The 25,278-nt window shown below is 46.3% G+C and overlaps 4 protein-coding genes across 4 annotated transcripts; 1 reads left to right on the top strand and 3 right to left on the bottom strand.

The window, feature by feature from the left end:
• Window positions 1-12,727: 12,727 nt before the first annotated feature.
• On the bottom strand, window positions 12,728-13,333 carry EDB91DRAFT_1252939 (uncharacterized protein; the record flags this gene model as incomplete). The annotated part of the gene is made up of 1 exon (XM_041323581.1): window positions 12,728-13,333. The coding sequence occupies one exon, from the start codon at window positions 13,331-13,333 to the stop codon at window positions 12,728-12,730; it is 606 nt and encodes a 201-aa protein (XP_041172699.1).
• A 1,798-nt stretch (window positions 13,334-15,131) lies between these two features.
• EDB91DRAFT_1159019 (uncharacterized protein) lies at window positions 15,132-15,653 on the top strand. Its single transcript, XM_041319726.1, has 3 exons — window positions 15,132-15,242; window positions 15,329-15,359; window positions 15,424-15,653. The coding sequence occupies exons 1-3, from the start codon at window positions 15,139-15,141 to the stop codon at window positions 15,517-15,519; spliced, it is 231 nt and encodes a 76-aa protein (XP_041172698.1). The 5' UTR covers window positions 15,132-15,138; the 3' UTR covers window positions 15,520-15,653.
• A 1,721-nt stretch (window positions 15,654-17,374) lies between these two features.
• Window positions 17,375-18,778, bottom strand: EDB91DRAFT_1252938 (uncharacterized protein; the record flags this gene model as incomplete). Its single annotated transcript, XM_041323580.1, has 4 exons — window positions 17,375-17,769; window positions 17,823-17,903; window positions 17,952-18,130; window positions 18,615-18,778. 4 exons carry the CDS (start codon window positions 18,776-18,778, stop codon window positions 17,375-17,377), a joined length of 819 nt encoding a protein of 272 aa, XP_041172697.1.
• Window positions 18,779-21,790: 3,012 nt separating this feature from the next.
• Window positions 21,791-23,874, bottom strand: EDB91DRAFT_1059885 (uncharacterized protein; the record flags this gene model as incomplete). The annotated part of the gene is made up of 7 exons (XM_041314291.1): window positions 21,791-21,918; window positions 21,964-22,301; window positions 22,349-22,568; window positions 22,630-23,003; window positions 23,064-23,470; window positions 23,522-23,677; window positions 23,722-23,874. Coding segments are annotated over 7 exons (1,776 nt in total), but the record flags the coding sequence as incomplete, so codon positions are not given.
• Window positions 23,875-25,278: the final 1,404 nt, after the last annotated feature.

The raw sequence follows: 25,278 nt of genomic DNA, 5'->3' as shown, positions 1-25,278 counted from the left end.
AAACCGGATCTATCCAAGATTTCAGCAGTTGTTGACTGGGCAGTACCCAATTCTGCTCATGATCTAATGCAGTTCTTAGGACTCACAGGATATTTCAGATCATTGGTGAAAGACTACGCACGGAGAGCTGCACCCTTGATGGACCTAATCTGAAAGTTGGGTACTCCCCCAGGAGGACAACATGTTGGGAAGCACAAGTATAGACAGCACCTTCATCATGCGCAGTTACGACCACATTGGGGGCCGCAACACACGGAAGCGTTCATGGACCTGAAGCAAGCTCTGGTATCTGAACCCGTTCTCAAAGGACCAAGATTCGACAGGTCACCATTCATCATCATGACAGATGGCTCCCAAGATGGGTTTGGAGCGCTCGCCCAGAAACACACGTCCACACTACCGTCAGGCAAAGTCATCACCGCTGTGCACCCCATAGCCTTTGCATAAAAATGCACCTCACCTACCGAAGAGAAGTACAAGCCATTCATCCTAGAGTTCGCAGCGCTAAAATACGCCTTAGATCAGTTTTCAGATGTAATATGGGGAGTGCCAGTAGAAATCAAAACCGATTGTCAAGCCCTATGTGACACACTCCTTAACCCTAAGTTGAGTATGGCACACGCACACTGGAGGGATGGCATACTTGCATACCACATAGTGGACGTAAGACATCAACCCGGAATCTCAAACACGGCAGCGGATGGCCTAAGTTGTGGGTTCATGACAGGAGAACACTGTCATATACCTGATCCGACAGCTCCGATATTGATATCCGCTCCACTTTCCGACCCCCTCCGCTCCACCCATCCTCCACTCCGCCCCTACACTTCCGCTCAACCGCTCAACCGGTCCCCTTCCATAACCTCTCCATTCAACTGGATCTCTTTCCCCTTTTAGATAGATACTTTCCCCTTGGTACATAGACCCTTACTTCTGGATGACCGGTAATTCCTATTACTGCTCGATCGCTGATCCGATGCGTATATATTGATATCCGCTCCGACTTATGTCTTCGCCTATGTAAAATACTTACAAACTATATCCTTGGTACATAGCTTTACTACATAGTTATCCTGATCACTGCCTCATACATAGAAGTATATAACATATCCTGTACTTAGATATTTTCCTTAGTCTTAATATTACTTGTCTTCTCGCAGTTACTACTTGTGAGAATTCTCAGTAGGACCTTGCCTCCTCTGGACACAAGTCTCAACTTGCTGTCGCCTCCGACCCTCCGACCCTCCGCTCCGACTTAGAGCCATGCTCTAAGTCCTTCCCTTATTACTCCGCCCCTATCAAATATCCTCCTTCGCCCCTCCACATTATCCTCCGCCTTCCCTGCTCCTACCAACATTCCCCTGCTCCTATCCACTCTCCGCATCACTCCTCGCCTTCTCCGCTCCGCTCCTAGTTGGCCCACCGCTAGTAGCTCTTACTCCCCGACCCTCAAAGTGGACCAAAGCGGACCATTCGTCCTACCATTGGACAATGTCGGACCCGCTCCAAATTCGGGGCACGTACTCGGCTAAGGGCGCAGCGCAAGAGCTGAAGCCAAGCCCCGACCCCTCTGCCTCCTGAGTCGGCACGGTACCTAACAAACATGCTACAGGTGACGGCAGTGACTGGACAGTCAATGAAGACTGGGAGGAGTCATGAGGGATCATACAAGACCTCTTCGCAGTCGAAACTGCAATGCAGTCAGTATCGTCCACAGTATCAGAACCCTTATGCCAACGCTTCGCTAATGAACCATTGTTTCTAGAAGTTATTGATGCAATCCACAACCTAGACTCGAACAAGTCAGTCAGGGAGAAACGGCGCGCTCACCATCGGGCCCAACACTTCTTCATTGCAGAAGATAAACTGTGGTGGGTCCCAAACGACTCGTCAACGCAAGTACATGGGAAGTTAGAGTGCATCACACAAGAGGAGGCTATAGAGCTCACTGAGGGAAGAGCACTCAATGAAAGGGCACTGGGGAAGGGACTTGGTCAAACTTCAACTGGTTGACCGAATATACAGTCCTGCATCTCGACCGGTCCATCACCAATGCCATAACAGAGTGTGGGCAGTGCAAGAGCTTCGGTGCTACACATCTCAACTCACTTCTCGAGCCCATTATCTGCCGACATCTGTTCGAACTACTTGTCGCCGATTATCTTGCCATGCCCAAAGCAAAAGGAGGATTTCACAACATCCTTCTGATCATCAACACCTATTCACAGTACATCTGGGGATTCAAGCTCAAAGTACATGGCACAGCAAAGACCACACTAGCGGGACTTGAGAGTATTTGACACAACTTCTGAGCTCCAGAAACACTGATGACGGACGGTGTGAAACACTTCGACAACTCGGACATGGGCAACTGGTGCGAAACAAATGACGTCAAGCATCATGTCACAGCAGCATATGCGCCGTGGATCAACGGATTGGTAGAAGGAACCAACCGAATCCTGTTAACGCGGTGTGGGTACAACAAGTGCAGCAGAGAGAAGTCAATCTACTACACAGTTGGGTCTTTGCTGCCTGCTGCCTCGCTTGGGAACAAGTGCGTTCGACCCTTAAGGGGATTGCTACTGGGGAATACTAGTCTCTGTCTAAAGCGACCCTATAGGATGAAAGATCCGCAAAAGCGGATGAAACGGATAGGATGCGAAACGTACGGATTCATCGGATGGAGCGGATGGCACTTGCGGATCAGACAGGATGCAAATCAAAGTTGAAGGAAGTACATTCAAGGTTGGATGGATAGTGGGTATAAGTCAAAGCGACCTTCTGGTAAGGTGTAGGAAAAGTGGGTATAAGTCAAAGCGACCTTCTGGTAAGGTGTAGGAAAAGTGGGAGGAAGTTACATCCAGTCAGTATTTTCCAAAACCCTCCATGCTTATAGGGTACAGTATTTTCAAGGAACATAGATATATAGGTAGCGAGTCTAGACCGTGCCATAAGCTATCCGAAAAATACTGGAGTGTGAGAGGATATGTCTGTGTTCAGTCAGTAACAAGAAAATGTGTGTGAGTATGTACCAATGAGGTAGAATGGACGTGGACAGGACAGATGCGGCGGATGCGCGAGATATAGGAGGAGATCCGAAGGTATCCGCATGTCATCCGAAAAGCGGATGTGTATCGGATGGAATGGATAGGTGTTGGATGGACGTTGGATGGATGCCTGATGCATCGGAAAAGTGGTGGATATGAGCCTAGCGTAGGGATACTCCCTACAGCGGCTGAAATACATGTGCATGCCGCACCTGGGAGAGGATGACTACAGTAAACATGGAACCGCAGTCCATTCCTGGAACATGGTCTGACCACTCGACAAGGCAATCGAGCACCTCAATGGATGAGTGCTCCCCGCATACCAATTCTCCCCAAGGGAACTCCTTCTCGGACTTGTCGTCAACACCCCACGAATGCCTCTACCCATCACCACTAACAACCTCTCACCACTGGACGTACATGTTCACTCTGCGTACATGGCTCAACAATGGCTGGATGCTCTAGCCAATCGCGTTGCAGACTCCCTCAAGCGCAAGGCAGCATTTGACAAACAAGTCTTATCCTCCCATACAGGACATATCGTGTTCAACCCAGCCCAACTAGTACAGGTCTACGCAAGCGAGGTCGATGGAAACTTCAAGTTGTCAAGAAAAATCATACCTCAATGGTCGGCGCCAAGACAAGTAACGTCACAATGCACAAACTCATACACGCTGGAAATGCTAGAAGGATTCCCGATGGTGGGCTGGTATCACGCCCGACAGTTAAGGTTGTTCCTACCATGCACGGGCACATTGCTGGAGGAGATGGAGAAGGAATGAAGAAAGAAAGAACAGGAAATGGAGGGGTGACAAGCTGTATGAAGTTGTAGAAAGGGAAGAAGACATCAGAGGGAAGGGAAGCAGAAACACCTTCGTGAGCACGGACCACATCTTCATTCTGATGCTGCGACCCTGGGGTGTTGCATTTTTGTGGGGGGTATTTGTAGTAGGGTGCCTGAGTCACAGGGGCATTTCCCAGTTGAGTAGCACATGGATTTGGCCAGATCGGAGCTTGAAGTAGCATAAGTAGAGCCACTTAGAGTAGAGAACAGTCAGGCAATTGTAAGCTGAGTTGTAGCACCAAGTCTCAAGGCGGACCCTCTCCATCGGACATACAAAGAGGTAAGTAATGATAGAGTCGAGATTGACTCCCAGCCACCTCTCAGCTGTGGGGAAGGTTCTTGCCATGTCATCAAGGCCTTCATACTCAATATGTGGTGTGTGATTGTGAGCATACCACAAGGCATGAGCAACCCCATCAAGGATTATGCATGAGACATTGTTATGACTAGCGTTCACCGATTGGTAAAGACTAACACACAACCACCAGGACTCGGTCAAGAGGGATGATAATGAACAAGATAGATCTGAGCGTGAACATCTAGGTCTACCACCAGTGTGGAAACAAAGAGGTTAAGTCTAAGGAGTACTTACGCTAACTAACCTACTTATATACATAACATTGAATAGGAGATATCTGAGTATGAAAGAAATCAGCCAATGAGAAAAGAGTCATACAATACTGCGGATGACTGAGCATGACATCATGATATATAAGCAATGAGTCAGACGGTAACTAAATAGAAGCCCAAGATCCGACCAGTACTTCTTTTGGAAGCAAGATTGTTCTAGCCCATCAAGTTGGGGAACCAATCGGAGAAACAACAGGTGATATGTGAAGAGGTGAAGATGTGACAGGAAGTGAAGTCATGTGACCAATTTGGTAACTAGAAGTAGCTGAAGGAAAGCCGAGAAACGAAAAATGATTCATATTTGGAATTCGTGACATTACCCCCTTTCTAGGATGAGTGTCCTTGCGAATGTAAGATGGTTGTATATTTTTTTGTCTCCATTCGAGGAAACCGAGTGTCTGCAGAATTGGAATGACAGAGCTAGCGATTCGGTGCGATTTTGGAGTGTCAGCGTGTGTGGTGTAAAATTCACTGACTAATCTGGGGGAGTTCTTCAGATTTTCCTCTTTTTCCCATGTCACTTCTTCCAATGGATACCCCTTCCATTTTACTTTGTATTCTAGTTTCTGTCACCATGTTCTGCTGCTTATCACTTGTTCTACTTGATACTCTTCTTCGGATTGGACTATATCTGGGGTGGATGTGTGGGGGTGATTTGAGGCGTTAGTGTGGAAGTTTTGTGGGGTGTGAGTAATCCCACATAAAATACCGGATGAATCTTATATGATTGCGGTAATTTGATCTGGTAGTTTAACTCGCCTATTTCGCTCGAGTATTTTGAAGGGGCCAAGACGGTGATCTGACAACTTCTGACTTGGGCGCTGTTGTTTCACTATTTTTGGCATCTAGCCAAACCTTCTGTCCAACTTCCAATATAGGTGCGTCTTTCACTCCATGATCATAGAAACACTTCATCTGATCATTTGCTATTTCTAGTGTTGCTTTGGCTTCTTTCTGTGCTTCTTTCATCTCGGCTACTCTCTCATCAGCTTGAGGGACGGTTTTAGAGGAATTGGGAGTAATGATGAATTCAGGGTTATAACCATAGAGGGTTTTGAATGGAGAATGTTTGGTAGTTGTAATGGAATTGTTATGTGTAAATTCTGCATTAGGGAGCCACAATACCCAGTCATTTTGACAATATGATGTGAAGAGTCGGAGATATTGTTCTACTTCTGCATTGACTCGTTCAGTTTGTCCGTCGGTCTGAGGGTGATATGCTGTCGACATGGACCACTTGGTTCCTAGTCTTTTTGAGACTTCCTTCATGAACTTGGACACAAATTGTGTTCCCCTATCCGAAATTACCTTCTTCGGTGTTCCGTGCAACTTCCATACATGGTTGAGAAATAAGTCTGCAATTCCTTTGGAATTAACATCCTTGGTGGTCAGAGCAAGATGTGTTTGCTTTGTAAAGCGATCAACAACTACTAGAATACTGTCTTTGCCTTGGGAGATGGGTAGATCAACGATAAGGTCACAGCTAATAGTTTGCCATGGTCCTTCTGGAATTTCGTTTGGTTTCAAAGGTTTGTGGGGTTTTGACGGTAATACCTTTGTTTGCTTGCATCAATCACATCCATCTACGTAGTCATTGACCCATTTCTGCATCTGAGGCCACCAATAGTTCTGTGAGACAAGTTCAAGAGTTTTGGCACTTCCCATGTGTCCTGCTGCAGGCGAGTTGTGGAAGATCTCTAGCACTGAGTGACGTATTTCTTTATTATTGGGAACATAAACTAATCCTCTGAATAGAATGAGTCCATCTTCCATCTTCCACTCTTCTAGTCCTCTTCTCAACTGCACAGGGGCCTTCTTCAGGGTTTCGATAGCATTTCGGACTTCCAGATCCAAATCAGTATAGTTTCTGATACACTTTAATAGTGATTGTTCTCCTTCTATCAGAATCTGACCTCTTTTTGTGGCTTTAATATGGAAAAACTCGGGTTTTAAAAGCACATGATCGGAATTGTCATTTTCTACCCCCCCTGTGGTCTGGCCTCCTGGACAGAGCGTCGGCAGTGTCGTTAAACTTCCCCTGTTTGTGTTGCAGTGTAAAGTTGTATTCTGCAAGGAACAAGGACCATCTCGCTTGTCTGCAAGTTAACTTCTGACTTGTCATGAAGTATTTGAGGTTCTTGTGATTTGTCCAAATCTCTACCAGGTGAGGTGTACCTTGCACATAATGCCTCCACTCCTCCAATGCACGGATGATGGCTAAAAGTTCTTTGTCGTGGATATCGTAGTTCCTCTCTGCATCCTGCATTGATTTACTAAAAAAGGCCACCGGGTGCCATAGTCCGTCTTCTTCCAACTGAGAAAGTATGCCACCAGTAGCATAGTCAGATGCATTGCTTTCTATCTTCTGTTTCTTTTTTGCATCTGGTATAACTAGCACTGGTGCAGAGGTGAAATTGTCTTTAAGGGTTCTAAAAGCCTTCTCTTGCTTGTCTGTCCATTCCCATGGTACATCCTTCCTGATGAGCTCATTCATGGGTCTGGCAATGTTCGAGAAACCAAGAATGAATCAACAGTAAAAGTTTGCAAATCCCATGAATCTTTGGATATCCTTGACACAGGTAGGAGTTGGCCATTCTTGGACTCCTTTAACCTTGACTGGGTCCATGTCATATCCCATACCTCCTGCATCCAGAATTCCGGATCTACTCCATTAAAGTCCGGTTCTCCGTCCTGCTATTCCGCCTGGCGCTCTGCCTTCATCTCTGCACTCACCCCTAACTCCTTTTAGAATAGCTGTTGCTGTGGTTACCTGGTTATGTCCTTCTCCGCTATGCTTACTGATCCGTCCATTCTTACTTCATTTCTGACTTCACTGCTTTGATCTGTTACACTTACTAATAGACTTTCCACATGCTTCATACATAGCCCTTACCTTTGCTGACTGATTTACTTACATGATACCTACAGTATATAAACTCCTGTAATACTCCAGAACTCCTCAGTTCAAATATCATCTTAGTTATGCTCATTCCTGCATCTCCAGACTTGAGTCTCATCTCTTGTCTACCTCCGAGTCTTAAGGTTAAAACCTTAGGACTGAATCTCCAGCTCTACCTTAGGGTAGTCTAAACTCTATTCTGTTTCTACTCCGGACTTGTCCATGGTAGCCTTACTTCATCCCCTCATAGTCTTCCGGAGTTCCGCCGAACTCCCCTGATGTCTGACCTCCGGACTTCCCCAGACTTCCATTGGACTTCCCCTCTGCCCCTCAGAAATTAAGGGCACATACTCGGGTATGGGGCGCAGCGCACGAGCTGAAGCCGAAGCCCTTTGAGTAACCTCCCCCTTGAGCATGACCTTAACAGTCCATGGAAACATGTCCATCCTTGATGATCAAACCGAGAAACTCTACTTCTTTCTTCTCAAAGGAACATTTCTCTGGTTTGAGATAGAGGTCATTGTCCTGAAGTCTCTGTAGTACCTCGTGCACCACCTTCCGATGTTTCTCTACATCATCATTGGTGAAGACCAAGATGTCATCAATGTAGACTACAACAACCTTTCCTTCCTTGAGATCTTGGAAGATCTGGTCCATCATAGTTTGAAACATAGCAGGGGAGTTAGTCATGCCAAAGTACATTACAACTGGTTCATGATGTCCAAAAGGAGTTCTGAAGGTGGCCTTCCACTGGTCTCCTTCTTTCATCCTGATATTATTGTAACCCCATCGAACGTCCATTTTTGAAAAGAGTTTTGCACCTGGAGAGACAATTGATGAGATCCTGAGAATGAGGAAGAGGGTATGCATTTCAGATGGTTTTTTCATCCAACCTTCGATAGTCCATGACGGGTCTAAGCTTTCCATCTTTCTTGACAATGAAGAAGAAAGGAGCTGCTACTGGAGATTCGGAATCTCTCAGTCGTCCTAAATTGTATTCTTGTTTCAGCCACTTCTCACATGCTTTGTTTTCGATGGGTGACAGAGGATATGCTTTCACGTTGGGAGGAAGATCATTAGGGTCCTTGAGATCTACTTTATGATCCCACTTCTTAGACTCAGGGAATCGAGTAGATTCTTCTTCGGAGAAGACCTTAAGGTAGTCATGGAGCCACTCTGGCACCATCTCTTCTATGGGCTTCTTTTCCTTCTTCTTTTCCTCCTGTTGAGCTAACTCTGACACTACAGAGCTTTTGTATCTAATCCACACATTCTGTGGTGAATCCTCATCTTCGACCTCCTCGAATCTCAGGCACATTCTTGGTAGCTCCATGCCTAACATGTCCTCACAATTCATGCGACGAAGGCGAATAGTTGAAGCTTGTCGACTGAAATTGATGATGGATAGAGGCTTCCTCAATACCCTCATCTTCGTCATCTTCTGCTGGTATCAAGTCAGGCAATACCAAAGGGATTGAAGAGTTCGTGGCTCTTCGCTTCTTCGCCTTGGTCTTTTTGTCCTTGACCTTGGCTTCTTGACATTTAACCGGACAATGGTCTAATGCCACCTTTCCCGCATTCCAATTGACACTGGGATTGTGGTATTGTAGCCAATCTATCCCAATGATGACATCATCAGTTCCTAGATCTGTGATCAGAAAAGCTACTTCTTCCTTGTGATCCCCTATCGTGAGCTTCAAATCGGCGTAGCTTTTGATTGGTCCGGTGGAATTTTTAGTTCCATCGATATTGCGGACCAGGCAGTGCTCGCAACAACTGCTTGGTTTGGACTTGGTTCTTTTCTACAAACTTTTCACTGATGAAGAGGTTTGTTGCTCTGCAGTCTACTAGAGCATTGACGGCTGCTTTCCTTTGTTTTCCTTCCAACATAACTGGCAAGTAAAAATGCTCTCGTTTATTCCCAGAACAAACTTCTGATACTTCTGTAAACATAATTGCCAAGTCACTGAAAATGGAGAAACAATTCTTCTGATCTAAGTTCGCAGTCAACTTCAATCTATCTAAAAACCCTTCTTCTCTGGGTTATACATGGTGGAGAGGCAAATCCTCTCGTTAACGATGCAGTTAATATCTTCCAGTGTGAGCGGTTTCACAACTGGAACTTCTCCTTCCTTGATGGCATTGACAGCTGGTCCTTTGCCCTTGTCAAGGGGTTTTCCTGTGCAATTACAAGCCATATGCCCATCTTCTCCACAACGGTAGCACTTGAAATCACGTCCCGGTTGTCCTTGAGGTCAGGGTCTACCTCCTGTCCTGGTTGCATCAACGTCCATCGCATTTCCTCCTTGCAACATGGTCTTGGGTGCTACTGGTGCAGATGTTGCAGCACCTCTAGGTTCTGCCCGACTATGAGCGACTCCCTAATCAATCCCTCCAGAGTGTCTTTCCTATTAGGGTGGACATGGGCCAATTGGTTCCTAACCCATTGGTCTAGTCCAAAGCGGAGTTTGCACATTAATATTAAGGTCATGCTCAAGGGGGAGGTTACTCAAAGGGCTTCGGCTTCAGCTCGTGCGCTGTGCCCCTTACCCGAGTACATGCCCTTAATTTCCGAGGGGCAGAGGGGAAGTCCAACGGAAGTCCAGGGAGTTCTGGAGGACAAATGTCGGTGGAGTTCGGCGGAACTCCAGAACACTATGAGAGAACAGAGTAAGGCTACTATGGACAAGTCTGGAGTAGAAACAGAACAGAGGTTAGACTACCCTAAGGTAGAGCCAGAGAATTAGTCCTAAGGTTTAACCCCTAAGACTCGGAGGTAGACAAGAGATGAGACTCAAGTCCAGAGATGCAGGAATGAGCAGAACTAAGATGGAGAGTCAGAGGTATAGTCAAAGGAATCAATCCTAAGACCCGGAGATTGACAAGAGACAAGCTCAAGTTCGGAGGTACAGGAATGAGCAGGAACTAAGGTGATATTCGAACTGAGGAGTTCCGGAGTATTACAGGAGCTTATATACTGTAGATAACATGTAGGTAGATCAGTCAGCAAAGTAAGGGCTATGTACGAAGCATGTGGAAAGTCTATTAGTAAGCGTACACGGATCAAAGCAGTGAAGTTGGAAATGAAGTAAGAATGGACAGATCAGTAAGCATAGCGGAAAAGGACATAACCGGTAACCAGAGCAATAGCTATTCTAAAAGGAGTTAGGGGTGAGTGCGGAGATGAAGGCAGAGCACCGGATGGACAACAGGACAGAGAACTGGACTTTGGTAGGGGAGAATCCGGAATTCCGGATCCAGAGGTATGGGATATAGTGTCGGAGAAAATAGGGGTAGTGTCGGAGGAGCGGAATAGAGTCGGGCGGAGGTAGCAGGGCTAGTCCTGCTGAAATGCACTTCGTACATTGTCGGAGAAGGAGGGATGGAGCAGACGGGGAAACAGGGGGTCAGACTAGTGGTAGGGATGTTCACAAGTGGTATTGGAAGTGCTCGGATCCGGTATATGACAATTAACTCATAGTCGGAGAAATGACAGAAAGCAAGTTTCTGCCAGAAGATGGAAATGTATTCTGTGACGGTGCGGGTTCCTTTGCCAGAGAGTTTCTAACTCTCTTGCTGCCTTCTCCTCTTTATTGACGACGCTCCACATGACCTTCATGTCATTTTTGATGCTATCATAGGACCCGACCTTGCCGCTGAGAGCCATTGGTGTAATACTTTCTGCCCATTTTGCTGCAGGTCCTTGACAGAAAGAGACGAGGCATGTACACTTCTGTTGTTCTGTTCCTCCAGGGTAACCCGTGAAGTATATTGTGAGTTGGGTGAGGAAAGTGTCAACATCAATGGAGTTCTTTTCTCCCATGAAGTCCACTGGTTTCACCATTTTGAAATCAGAGCCTGAAGTCCCAGATATAGAGCCTGGGATCTTCATTGTAGATAAGTTCTGCAAATCCGTGATTGAGTTCTCTGCAAATGTCACCCTGATCCTCAGGTCTGTGTTCTCATCGTTCGTGTTCACCAAGCCGTCCCGAAGCTTGTCAATCTCCTTCTGCATTTGGTCTATCAAGTGTCTGGTGTAGTCCCTTTCTGCTACGACGACCGCATTGATTGCATCCGAAATGTCCCGGTGGGTGATGGTACTCGACCTGGGCCTGGAGATGCTGTGCGGTACAGAAGGGCCTTCGGTTGGGGTGGTGGATAATTCTACAGATGGGAATGGGTTGCGCCATCCCTGCAGTGCCGGAGAGTGGATTGCACCCCTGTTTGGAGTTGTTGCTCGCAGTATCGCTGGTGGAGCCATTGTCACTTCTATATCCTCTGAAGCGGCGATCCCAGTTTCTCCTAGATTCTCAGACATGGAAGAATGAACAGTTGTTTGCTAGACAGGAAGAATTGTCATGCAGCATGAGAGCTTTAGCCCTGACAAGATGGGATCTGTGTGGCGGGGCAATGATGACAAAGGTGCGAATGCATTGCGTGTAGCAGTTCATCAACCTAAGTAGAACTCGAGAGGAGTTCACGAAAGACATGGTGAACTTTTGGGTCTACTTTTAGCACCCTAGGTTCCTATCGTAATGTAACTAGACTGTGAGAGGACAGTCGCGAGTGCCATTCTGTTACGTAGAAAGCAGATATGTAGTGTACAGTTGGCAGGGTTTTGGGCCGAACTGTAGACGTACAGAAACAGGACCTAAGTGTCACTGATCCTTATAGACTGGCAGCTCGCTGAAGGCAAGGGCCTGGTCTACTTCTACTAAAGAGTAATGTAAAGAGATTGATATAACAAAACACGTCTGGGAAGATGTTTATTAAACATAATCCGCAAGATAAATCTCAGCAGAATAACACAGTGAAGTTTGTCGAGAATGGCGATGTCCAAGACAAAGTTCGAGTCAGAGTGGTAAGAAGACTTAACCTAATGTTATGACTAGCATTCACCGATTGGTAAAGACTAACACACAACCACCAGGACTCGGTCAAGAGGGATGATAATGAACAAGATAGATCTGAGCGTGAACATCTAGGTCTACCACCAGTGTGGAAACAAAGAGGTTAAGTCTAAGGAGTACTTACGCTAACTAACCTACTTATATACATAACATTGAATAGGAGATATCTGAGTATGAAAGAAATCAGCCAATGAGAAAAGAGTCGTACAATACTGCGGATGACTGAGCATGACATCATGATATATAAGCAATGAGTCAGACAGTAACTAAATAGAAGCCCAAGATCCGACCAGTACTTCTTTTGGAAGCAAGATTGTTCTAGCCCGTCGAGTTGGGGAACCAATCAGAGAAACAACAGGTGATATGTGAAGAGGTGAAGATGTGACGGGAAGTGAAGTCATGTGACCAATTTGGTAACTAGAAGTAGCTGAAGGAAAGCCAAGAAATGAAAAATGATTCGTATTTGGAATTCATGACAGACATCATGCAAGGCACCTTTGAATGCAGATGCAATGTACGCACACACAGATGCATTCCTGATAGCAGAATGCTCACTAAAGGCAGGTGCTTCATCGAACAATAGATCTTCTTCATCATCCTGTGGTAGGCAATCCTCATCCTCGTCAAAACCATTGCCCACATTAAATGCAGGGTCATCGACAATGTCTGCACCCTCATGAAGATCTTGCTCCTCATCAGAATTTTCATTATTTTCATCACCATCTTCCTCCTCGACAGCATCTTCTTGGGGCAGGAATGCCCGATAAGTGTTTTTGTCATCATACAAGCTGACATATGTGTCACCTTCCCTTCCATCACTGTCGTCAGCATCATTGTTGCCATTGTATTGATCATCTACTTCCATCCGGTACCCAAACTCAACATCATGCTGAGGTTCTTGCACATAGTTGTTGATAGCTGGGTCTGGAGGTAATTCAGGGGATCTCGTGTTTCTGCATGATGCAGGGATGGGGGAGCCCCACTGTTGGTCTGTCTCCCACATGCGCAGATGCTCTTGTTCACGCTGATCAGCATCTAGATGCCTTTAATGAGTTTTTCTTGACTGTTGGAGTTGACCACTGTCAGTTAAAGAGCAATGGCTACAGGAGCACCAAACAAGGGCTCTTGCCATTGTAGAAGCGCAGTGGGTGGTTTGAGTGCACAGCAATGTGTTGTGTCCGCCATCATTGTGAGAGAAGACAATGAGCACCCATGGCATATTGTGAGCGTGCAGAGCTCAACCTCGAGCTCGTGAGATCTAGACTTAGCAACTTTGAGAAATTGGCCATATGGATGGTTATATTCACAGAAAACAGGATGGATGCACTACATCACATTTATTTACTGATTACATGAGATTTTCCGGAAATAATAGCAGCCATTATTTTGCCTCAAAGTCCAGTGTCATCTGGAACTTGATGCAGAAGAATATGTGTGGTGGTGGCAAGAAGGATATTAATAAGCAGTGCAATATACCACGATATCTGCTGGCAGACTTCAGCTCGTTGCAAGCAAGTCTGATCACCTGGTTGAATGCAGTGAGTGGCATGGAGAGGCATCTGAGAATCAATGGGTTATTAGGGAAGAGCGGCCAATTAAACAACAGTTGCATAGGCCATAGGCCATCCATAGCTAGAGATGCACAGCAGGTAGCAGGGTATATACTGATAACAATTAATCTTACCGAGGATGTTTAGACTCCGCTTACATCCCGACACACTCGCGCCACACCACAATCCCACACGTACGCAAAACTTGTTCAAACATCGGTTGCCGAACTGGCTCTAAGGAGAAACCGGAGCAACGGTTAAACCATGGCGCATCTGATGGCACGTTCACTGGAAAAGCCGATCCAATCTCCCCACTTGCTTTGATGCATGTATCTTTTGCCTTACAGACTCCATACTCTCAACGTTTTTCTTATTGCGAGCTTTTCGGAATTGCCTCTCTGGGTCTTCTGATGCAAACTTCCTGGCCTCTACGACTACTAGTATGTCATCCATCTCACTCCGAAGTCTTGGTAACCACACCCAAGCGATAGCCATCTTCAGCCTGGCACCCCTTGCCGCCCCATACACTCGGCAGAAAGCCCCGGCACATCCACGATTGACATCAGCCTTATTTATGATCCTGCTCATGCCTTCCGTGACAGTAGCAAGGCCTCGTTTTTGCAGCTATATGAAGTTGTCTGGACGGTGGAGTCGGCCCTGCATGATCACAACTTTTCACAATTTCCAACAGGCTAAATTACGGAGCAACTTTCTAACAGTGTTATAATCAGTTAATTACCGGAATATTTAACACCTGTTTATAAACATCGACTTTCCAACCGTATCCTACGAAGTTCCGTCTTGTTGACCACGAACCTCCTGCGGGAGACCGCAACTTCAACGTTGCGCAGCAGTTTTGGGATCTATGAGGCCGTGCTGAGCTTCATCGATTCAAGGATGGTCATACTACGGAGAGTATTATTTGGCAAGTCACAATGTCCGATGAACGTGCACAAATTTGGCGAGGAATGCGAAGCCAAGGCCGCCCAGGAACTAGAGATTCATTCGTGCCCCACAACCCCGTCGTACCACACATCTCCCTTTAAGTACTTCTGGCACATGAACTTCTCATAATGTTCACAGTTCTTCTCGAGTCTGCGGAGATTGTCATGCACTTTGGCTGAACTGTTTTCGCCCACAGGAGGGCATCTCAACCACAAAGCGAGCAACTCCTTTATGTTCACACTGGAAGTTTCAGCCTATAAAACATCTGCTTGCTACTATGGCTTTGCCTCATTCCTTTCCACCTGACTCAATCATGTTTGCTTCCCGCTCCGTCATGTTTGCGCTGCTCAGCTTCCTTGCTGGCACCAATGCGTGTATACAGTGCCCAGCCACAGTGGGGGGCTCTAAACTATCCAGGTGCCACTATGGTGGACAACATAGTCCAGTGCACGTACGTCACACCCATACATCTTCATTGAAAAAAGTAACTCATAGGCTGGCAGGTACACTACATTGCATTGTTGGTTTAGATCCGTAAGTGCTTTCTAGATATCGTGCAGCTCGTCGTTCTCAGTTAACATGGTAGCGATGGTATCAGACCACCAGCAGCAAAATGGCAGGAGACCCGCCATGTCCGTCTTTCGCACTTATCAATTGGAGAAGCCCCCCGGAATATGGGAATTGTCCGAAATAACAGGACTCCACTGTAGACCCCAAAGAACAATAAATTTGATTTAAAGAAAGAATTAAAAAACTGTGAAGAGATGGGGGAGACGAGACACCCAACAAGAGGAGCAATGCTCGTCCGTTGGACTAGGGGTTCCAAGGGAGTAGGCCAGGGACAAGGTCGCTCCAGAGGTCTCAGAGGGTTTAGGGAGTGATATCGAATCATTCGGTAGCAGACTTTAAACAGTTCTGTGATGGAGTTGCAGATCGGTCCTGCATCTGAGCTGTGCATACTGCAGCCAGTGTTCTACATACACCTCGACCCAGATTGCATTCCTGCAGAGTCAACGCCAGCCACTACCACCGATATGGAGCTCGCCCGATGGTCACTTGTTGGGATCGTGAAAACCTTCAACAAAATTAATGACAATCCTGACATTGATTTGGAGGCAAAACAATATCTCATTTCCGCCTGGCACTGTGTCGCTCCCTGGTTTGTCTTCTTTCATAGCCAGTTTGTGATATGCAGAAGAAACTATAGACCGGTCGACAGGAAGTTCGCCATTGATCTAGTTGGCGATGTGCTGCGTTGTGGGTCTGTTGTGAACGACGGGAACACATCATTCCTCTCCACCACGCCCATCCTTTACCACCTGATTGTAGAGATGTGGATGCTAGCTCTCAAAACAAAAGACAAAAAGCGCTGTTCATCGCCTGGCGTCCATTGAATCATTTGCGCTATGGTCACCTCACTCCGCCACCTGAGTGTCACCATTAATCTTACTAATTAGTAATTGTATCACATGCCCCATCCTGTTACTAATTAGTAACAGATAGTATAATTCCCCTATACCAGCAATAATATTAGCAAACCAGCAGTCCCTTAGCAAAATCAAAGCACAGCTTATTTAATGCGCTGCCTTACAGTGCCTTACTACCCAAATAGGTATGAGCGGAAATGTCCGGATAGCGGCACTGATTTCCCGACACTACATTGCGCTTTCTCACGACTATGTTCTTAGCCGTGCTCATTGTGCTCAACGTTGAGCTCCCACATGTCGCTCATTTTCTACTCGATTTTCACCAGACGTTCTCTATTCTATTTTTCTATGCTACCGGCATCATATTCATATGGATTGTGCAGCTTCCCAGACCCACTGCCTTCAACCTTGTCATTGGGCATGACCACTGCGCTGTGGTTGAATTTTGTGAGTCCCCTTTCTTCAACTAGACAATTTCTTCTTCGTCTAGGCAATACAATATCATCTTCATATGGATTATGCAGGCCTTCCGGACCCACTGCCTTCAACATCGTCATTGGGCATGACCACTGCGCCGCGGTTGAATTTCGTGAGTCCCCTTCCATCAACTAAACAATTTCTTATTCATCTAGGCAGGACAATATCATCTTCATACGGATTGTGCGGCTTTCCAGACCCACTGCCTTCAACCTTGTCATTGGGCATGACCACTGCGCCGCGGTTGCATTTCATGAGTCCCCTTTTATCAACCAGACAATTTCTCATTCGTCTAGGCCAGGACAACATCATCTTCATACGGATCATGCGGCTTTCTCAACCCACTGCCTTCATCCTTGTCATTGGGCATGACTACTGCGCTGCGGTTGAAGTTCGTGAGTCCCATTCCATCAACTAGTCAATTTCTTATTCCTCTAGGCAGGACAATATCATCTTCATACGGATTGTGCGGCTTTCCGGACTCACTGCTTCAACCTTGTCACTTGGGCATGACCACTGCGCCGCAGGTTGAATTTCGTGAGTCACCTTTTATCAACTAGACAATTTCTTAGTCATCCAGGCAGCAATAGTCGTTTTCACATGAATACCGCAGCTTTCAGGAAATGTATATAAACAATATGTTGATCAAGCCTCCGGTGAATCTACCCCACTCTCTGACGAACTCGCGTTATCCTCATCTGTGTCTTCCACCATTTCTGTGCTTTTTGCTATGGAGGCCTTTTCTTGGCGCTTACGAGCCTTGTAGATTTGTTCACCGTGTGCCTGGCGTTGTTTATTCTTGGCAACGTGTTCCACGAGCTCATCATTTGTAAGCTTCGTCCACGAGCATGTTCCTTTGAAAAGTAAGTCATACAACTTGATCAAGTCTTCACGATGCCCAATCTTTCCAGGATTTTGAACAGTGCCCGGAAAATTTTCCAATGCGACGCCGTAAGTTTCTACAATCTTGCCTTCGTAATTATCATAATTCATTTGGACCTTCTTTTTCGGTGGGTGCTTCAAAGTGGGAAGAATGATATCTGTATGACTAATCTCAGGAAATGTACCTGGAAAGAATTATGGCTCAACATACCAAGTCCGTCCTGGATGAGCTGGCGGCATAGGCTAATGAGCTTTGTTAATGACAGTCGTCGGTTGACTGTGCCACCACTATCTACATGAAAGTTGAGTATGTCATGTTTATTGTATGCCTTTTGCTTACCAAAGTCTCCGACTACCCAGGACTTGACTTTGAGTGCAAAGCGCTTTGGTTCCATGCCGAGAACGTCCTTGATGAATGACCCGACCTTTGCTGTATAAAAGAGTTTGGGTTCGTGGTATTGCTCGACATCACCGCGAACTGCAATATACATTCCCTCGAGGCCTGTTCGCACTTGGATGCTAGCCCACTGTTCAACCACAAGTAAGTCACATTTCTATGTATTATTTTGTGCCAGTACCTCCATCTGCATTGTTTTGAATGTTGCATTCACGTCCTTTTGTAGTGTCTTAGGGTTTGCACAGTGTGACCTTCACACGTGACTGGCGATATGTGTTGATATTCTCCCGCAGGTGATTCTTGTCGGCTGATGTCAAATGCAAATAGGTCGACGTCAATTCTGAACTGTGGGCTTTGATAAATGCAGAAAGCTTGAATCGATCTCCCAGTGCACAGTCCTTTGATTTGTATCAGTATCAGCCCGAAAACTTTATTTGTTAGTACCTTCATTCTCCTCATCCAGTTTTTGTTTGACAAACGCATTCCAGGGATTAGGTCCGCATTTGTTGAAGATACCTCTGCTAATATAGAGCTGCCTTCGTGTCCACTTCAAGCTTCTGTTCAAGAGTAAGTACTATGATTTTTTGACGAAATAAGTGATCTTACTGTCCGTTGTCTTTGGCAATAGCACAGGCCTCCTCGTGATATGCATCTTGCGCCGTTGTAATGGCATTGCTGAGCTTGACTACTTTTGTGCGGCGGGCAGCCTTTTGGGTATCTGTTAGCTTTGCGCGGACGTGTTTGCCTTTTGATGTTGATGTGTTAACCATGGATAATGTGCTGTTGGAATTGCAGATAATTTTTAACCTTACTTAGATTTAAAGGAACATCTAGTTATACTTTGCAATATATATATATATATATTCACTTGGAAACAAAGCTCGAGTCTAGGTTGGAGCGGGTATTAAAGTTCACTACACACATCAAATTTTAGGCCCTGACGTCACACTGCTTTCAACATGTCTACTGACGACTTTGGTTGATCCTCACAATAATTCCCTGAATAAAACAACTGAGACACTCAGACCGGTATCGAGTAAAAAAAACTCACATTTTGTATGTAGACAACTGGCTGGTTATTTACGATGGTGTCATATGGTGGGGGAGGTGACATGTGTGCGGCTGTTCGGCACCTAGACGCTGAAGATCATCATATACAGAAAATGGTGATGGAAGGCTGGGCTGGTCCCACATGGGCTCACGGCGCCCACCACTGGCTTCTGCATCTTGTTCGGAAGCAAGGTCCTGCACAACCATAATTGAATCAGGCTTCAAATAAGAATTTCATTTAGCAAAGAACTCCTGGAAAGTTGCGAAAAAAAACTAATCATAGACGACACAGAAGATATAGAATCAGACGAATCTGACACATACATGGAGTCCAGGTCATGCGACTGGGTTGTAGTAGGGGTTGAAGAAGCTGGGATATTTGGTCGTGCTGGTGTGGGTCGCTGGCGAGTGGAGGGTATAGTGCGCTGACCAGCAGAGGGTATAGTGCGCTGAAGAGCGGAGGGTATAGTGCGCTGACGAGTAGTAGTTGTAGGTTGACGACGGGTGGGTGCTACAGTGGGTGTGGGCTGCTGGCAAGAACCAGGACCACTAGCAGAATGGTTTGGTGCTCAAGACGGAGTTCCGTGAGTGCGTTGATTTGTGAGAAGCCAAGTCTCGAAGTCAGGACGCTGCGAAACTTCAGCTAGCATTGCTGCACGTCTTGGAGTAGTGAGCATTGATATATTTCCACGAGTGGACCTCGGAGTGGCAGCAGGTTCCCTGAATAGCTGCAGGAAGGGGAGGAAATGGCAGTGAAGTGCGACTTCCATCCTGAAAGATGTTGTCTTGAGTTAAACCTTGAAAATAATAACAATCAGAATTTGACATGAGCCACAAAAGTTTGAGACACACCTGAAGTACTAGGCGCCTTTTTCCAACTACAATTGAAAACAGTCTTACGGACCCTGTCTGCAATCGAGGACGCAAAAATCTCCTCCAGCAAGTCTATTGTTGGGTCTAGATTGGCGTGGTCCAACTGCTGTTGCATGGTCCCCAATGGAGCAACTTTTCAAGTGGTGATGAGGACAGTGGGCTCGTTTAGCCCATCGCCAGGCAGTATTCTCGGCTGTCCAGGCCTATGATGATGAGCGGTCCCATGCGGCTCGAAAACAAATTGCGCCTGCAGTGTCACCACAATACTAGTTGTCTGAAATCCAAGTCAGTTTTCCAAAATAATTGATCAGAGTTGGCAACAAGATACTAGTAGTGCAGAACGCACATTTTTGTTACTGTTGCAGGCTAGATCAAGCCATTGGAAGCTTGCGATTGAGTTCTTGAACATCGGTATTGAAGATGGTAAGTCTTGAAGATGGTCAGTCTGCAGGACAATGGAGTTTTGAGAATGAAGCAAAAAATTAAGAGGCTCCGAGAGGAATGAATGATGGACTTAATATGCTGCGAATGTGGTCATGGCTGATACCCAGTAATACTAAGAATCGGCCAGATGCCCTCGGACGTGTTTGATTTGAGCTGATAAGGCTGTCCACACTGAATTCTGCACACAATATCTTGCATGCTGCGCAGCTCAGCATGTTCAACGAGTCTCGAGCAACATTGATTTTGTAATTTGTCGAAACTGAGGCTACCCGAAATCAATTTCCCATATGCATGACATCACAGCTTGAATGACACACTGCAGGCAGCACAACAATATCATGGTATTCACTTCTCTTCATTGTACCATCATCAGAACACGGACCATTGTTCTGACGACCACTCTGACAGTAAATCATCATTGCATAATAACGTGAGTTTGTTGCTTCACGGTACTTTGTATGATGCTGGAGACCCAAGTTACACTCTTGTGAGAACCCGCGATTATGCTTATGCACAACCAGCCCCAATTCCGGTCCCAGGACTACGTACTCCAACATCCACGCACATGTCCCAATACAAACTCATAAGCACACCCGCCAAATGACACAGAAGCTCGCTCCGTCCGAGTCACAACATATCTTCTGCACACACCGTTGCTCTAGCTTCAATCATGGAGTTTATGTTGGTTGCTTGGAAGCGGCCATCCCGAACTCATAAGCACACCTGCCGAATGACACAGAAGCTCGCTCCGTCACAACGTATCTTCTGCGCACACCGTTGCTCTAGCTTTAATGGAGTTTATGTTGGTTGCTTGGAAGCGGCCATCCCGAACTCGTAAGCACACCTGCTGAACAACACAGAAGCTCGCTCTGTCACAACGTATCTTCTGCGCACACCGTTGCTCTAGCTTCAATGGAGTTTACGTTGGTTGCTTGGAAGCGGCCTTCCCAATGTGGTAGATAGACACTGAATATATTTGGACAGAGCTATGGTAATACATGATTCTAAACAAGCCGCTTCATCACACAAGATATCGTCTTCATCTATTTCGATGGGCGCAGCACTCTGTAGCTCGTCAATTACTGCACCCATATCTGCATCATTAGAGGTCTCCAGCACACGAATATCACAAAAACCTGGTATTCATAATTCTGGAGCCAATGACATTGTTCGCGACACGCATCATGCAGGCAGGAATTCGTGGGCAAGGCAGGTTGATGCTTCCAAATGTGCGTGATGAGGTCTCGTCGCCATCGTTGAGGAGAATCCATTCGTCTTTGCGTGCAAAATTATCTTGAAGTACTTGCCTGCCACCTCTCTGTTGGCTTTTGAAGCCCAAGGTTTGGTTAAGATTTTCCCGACCGTGAGCTTTTGAGCAACTCAAATTTGCCAAGCATGCGTACAATGCAACTTCGCTAAACTTGAGAATGTCTCATGGAGGGGATTGCAGACACTGCGAGTTGGTTGTAGTGTTCCAGTGCATGGTGAATCGCACTCGAACGGCGAGTTATTGCATTGGATATCTGTTGGCGCATTTTATAACCTATTATAATCAGTAGATAGAAATGTATAGTGACGACACACATACCTGTACTAGCCAAGTTGGCCTTGGCAAGTTCGAACAGCCTTTGTACAACAAGTCCTTCGAGACGCTGGACTGCATGTACGAACCGATTGTTGTTCAAATATTCGAGCGGTTCTTGATATTCAGGATCACGTGGTGTCCAGCGCTCCGTAAGACCAAGCCGGTGCTCTAAGTCAAGCACTGCATTCATTTCGAGAGCAAGCTTACTGTGGGTGGCTCGGCGTTCAGCTTCACATGCTTTGGTTGCAGTTTGTGGACCTTTGCGTAGACCTGAGTTCTGTGTGAAATCGGCCAGCGCATATGAAAGAAATTGAACGGAAGTAATGCTACCATATTCGGCTCTATAAATATATCAGAAATGAATTATTAGGACATACAAGGCACCTACTCAGCCTTGGCCAACGACTGCAAGGCCTCGACGTATGCGATCTTCTCTGGATCGTACTCCAGTTCTGCAGCAAGAGCCTCCAGATATTGAAGTTCTTCGATGTTCCATTGCTCGAAATCAGCATCTGAAAGATCGAGCTGTTGTTTCAACTCCTGGACGACGGGCACGAGATCATTGATGATGTGAAGCGCCTGTTTATAGTTGTTGTACAGAAACTGACCTAGATAAGAAATAATGAGTTCATTCATTTTATGAAGTCGAGACTTGAGAAGTCGACCTACTGAGTTCTTGATAGCGATCTAGATCCCATTGATCAAATTGAAGGTCGATAAATTGCAGCCAATGAAAATATGATGCGTGCCGTATAAGTGGGGCAACAGCATTTGAACCTGCAAAGACACGCTCACAAGTCTCGAGATCTTCAATCCCCAGACCTTTCTGATAAAGCGTATGATACTGGAGTTGACAACGGCGGTTGTGAGCGTGCCCGTGAAAGGCATTGACAACGAAACGATGGTTGACCTTCTTGACTTTGTCAGCAACCGAACTTGCAGCAATTGTCTTGGAAAAAGAACACCCGATGTCATATCCGGTCACACCATTGGCTCCATACACGTCAATCAGTTTATTTGCTGTTGCTAGGGCATATTTCGCACTACATAAATACATATAATACTTTGAGCGAGTGAAATGAAAGATGAAAATTTGTACATACAGTTCACCGCTTCGGCGCAGTTCAACTAAAGTTTGAACAATACCATGGCGACATGCGCTAACAAAGACACCGGTCTGATCGAAGACGTTGGTGCTGTTTTCGGATGTCGTGTTCGCGACCCTCCAGTTTTCGGTACAAGTCGAATTGTTTGATGGAAGGACCTCATCCCCTGTGGTCGCTTGGGTCCCTGGGATGTTTGAGAGATGGACGTTGTCGCCTGTGGTCATTCGGGTCCCTGGGCGAAGGCGGACATCGTCTTTGAATAGATCCACCTCAGCAGCGGGGATAAGATATGTAGATGGGAAAGAACGTTCGTCGGCATGGCCAGAGCCGTTGACTCGTTTCAGCGAGTTGTTGCCATCAAAGGCATCAAGTCGTGCAGGATAAAGAGGGGGCTCATCAGGTTGCTGATATATACAGCATGGTAAGTATACTTGCAACAACTTTAAACTACGTACCTTGTAGTTGCACACTGGACATGCATGAAGCATACGCCAGTGTGGCGTGTCTCGACCTAGTGCTTGATCGACGAGCGTTCTCACCTCGCGCAAAATGGCAAGATATGTGTCGAACGCGATAGCGAACTGGTCGTGTAAGGACTGAAAATAAGTGCGCTACTCGAAGTCAGTGATTATTACCATAGACGCCAGAGACTTACATTGTGAAGAGAGCACAGTACCTTCACCATCCCCTGCACACTGAATGATGGCTTTCTCCGGCGTATTTGGTGGTAGAGCTCGAGGCAACCCAAAGATATTGCAAGTGTGGGTTGAAGAGGAGAGCAGCCGAGGTAGCCAGACTTCAAGAGTGATACATTGGCGAGTTCGTTGGGGGCTTGGTCGACAGATTTTTTGAGTACATTGCCTGTAGATACACTAAGTAGCGGTCAACATGGTGGAGCGGAACTCACTAATATCAACCATGGTGACGTGAAATGAAGTTGTTGGGGCTTGAGCGGACAGTAAACAAGGATTCTCCTTCCACAGTAAAAACGCCCGAGCAAGTGACGGCATTTGATCCTGCCATGCAGAATGCATTGCGCGATTGCGCATGAGGCAGCTGCAGGGGTGCACGTCGATGATGGCGTCTACCTTGAATGCTACAAAGAATTAGTTCGTAAGAAAATAAGAAAATACAGATGCGGGTAAACATACCTATTGAATATTTGCATTCTTGCAGCACTACCTGCATGCCGGTCATAGCCAGCGGCCAGAGATTGTGTCTCGCTACCCTCGTTCTCCTCTGTTGAGTCATCGCTATCAACGACATCACCATCCATAGCCACTCCTGCACCAATAACACCACCGAAGTCCATAATCGAGTCGCCGACATCGTCTGGGTACTTGTTTGCATAGATGGCGGCCTCGGCCAGGACTTCTCACGTGGCAGCACTGAGCTCTTCTGTCTGTTGTGAGTATTCAAAATGTAAGAAAGACGGATTACATACCTCGGTGACTCCCCAAGTTTTCACGTTCAAGTGCGAGTCTATCCACACGGACTTTGCTGAGATTGGCTCTCGATGTTCTTAAGGTGCCAGTATCTGTGATGATCGTTTCGTGAATGGTGCCAAAGGTAGAATTCAACTTGCATTTGCGGTTGGACATGGTGGTCGGGACCAAGGGAGTGTGAGAACAAGGACAGACCACGAGGATATGTCATGGGAAGTCGGACAGTATTAGTTAGACAATCCAGTAATATTGAGAGGTCGTGGAGCAGGTAATACCATGCCGGTAGCGTAGACAAATAGGATAGAGAACGTCTGGTGAAAATCGAGTAGAAAATGAGCGACATGTGGGAGCTCAACGTTGAGCACAACGAGCACGGCTAAGAACATAGTCGTGAGAAAGCGCAACGTAGTGTCGGGAAATCAGTGCCGCTATCCGGACATTTCCGCTCATACCTATTTGGGTAGTAAGGCACTGTAAGGCAGCCGCATTAAATAAGCCTGCTGCTTTGATTTTGCTAAGGGACTGCTGGTTTGCTAATATTATTGCTGGTATAGGGGAATTATACTATCTGTTACTAATTAGTAACAGGATGGGGCGTGTGATACAATTACTAATTAGTAAGATTAATGGTGACACTCAGGTGCACTCCGCTTGAACTTATGCTCCCCATTTTGGCTATAGGGTGCATGCACGACGAAGCTTTTATGACCATGGTACTCAAAGTATCACGTGACACCGGCGCTGTCGCTTCCACAGCTCTGAAGTAT

The sequence above is a fragment of the Suillus paluster genome, assembly GCF_016628075.1.
Source record: "Suillus paluster strain FC165 chromosome Unknown EDB91scaffold_76, whole genome shotgun sequence".
NCBI classification, from domain to species: Eukaryota; Fungi; Basidiomycota; class Agaricomycetes; order Boletales; family Suillaceae; genus Suillus; species Suillus paluster.
The sequence above is the reverse complement of the archived record's forward strand: the minus strand, read 5'-3'. Positions and strand labels throughout refer to the sequence as shown.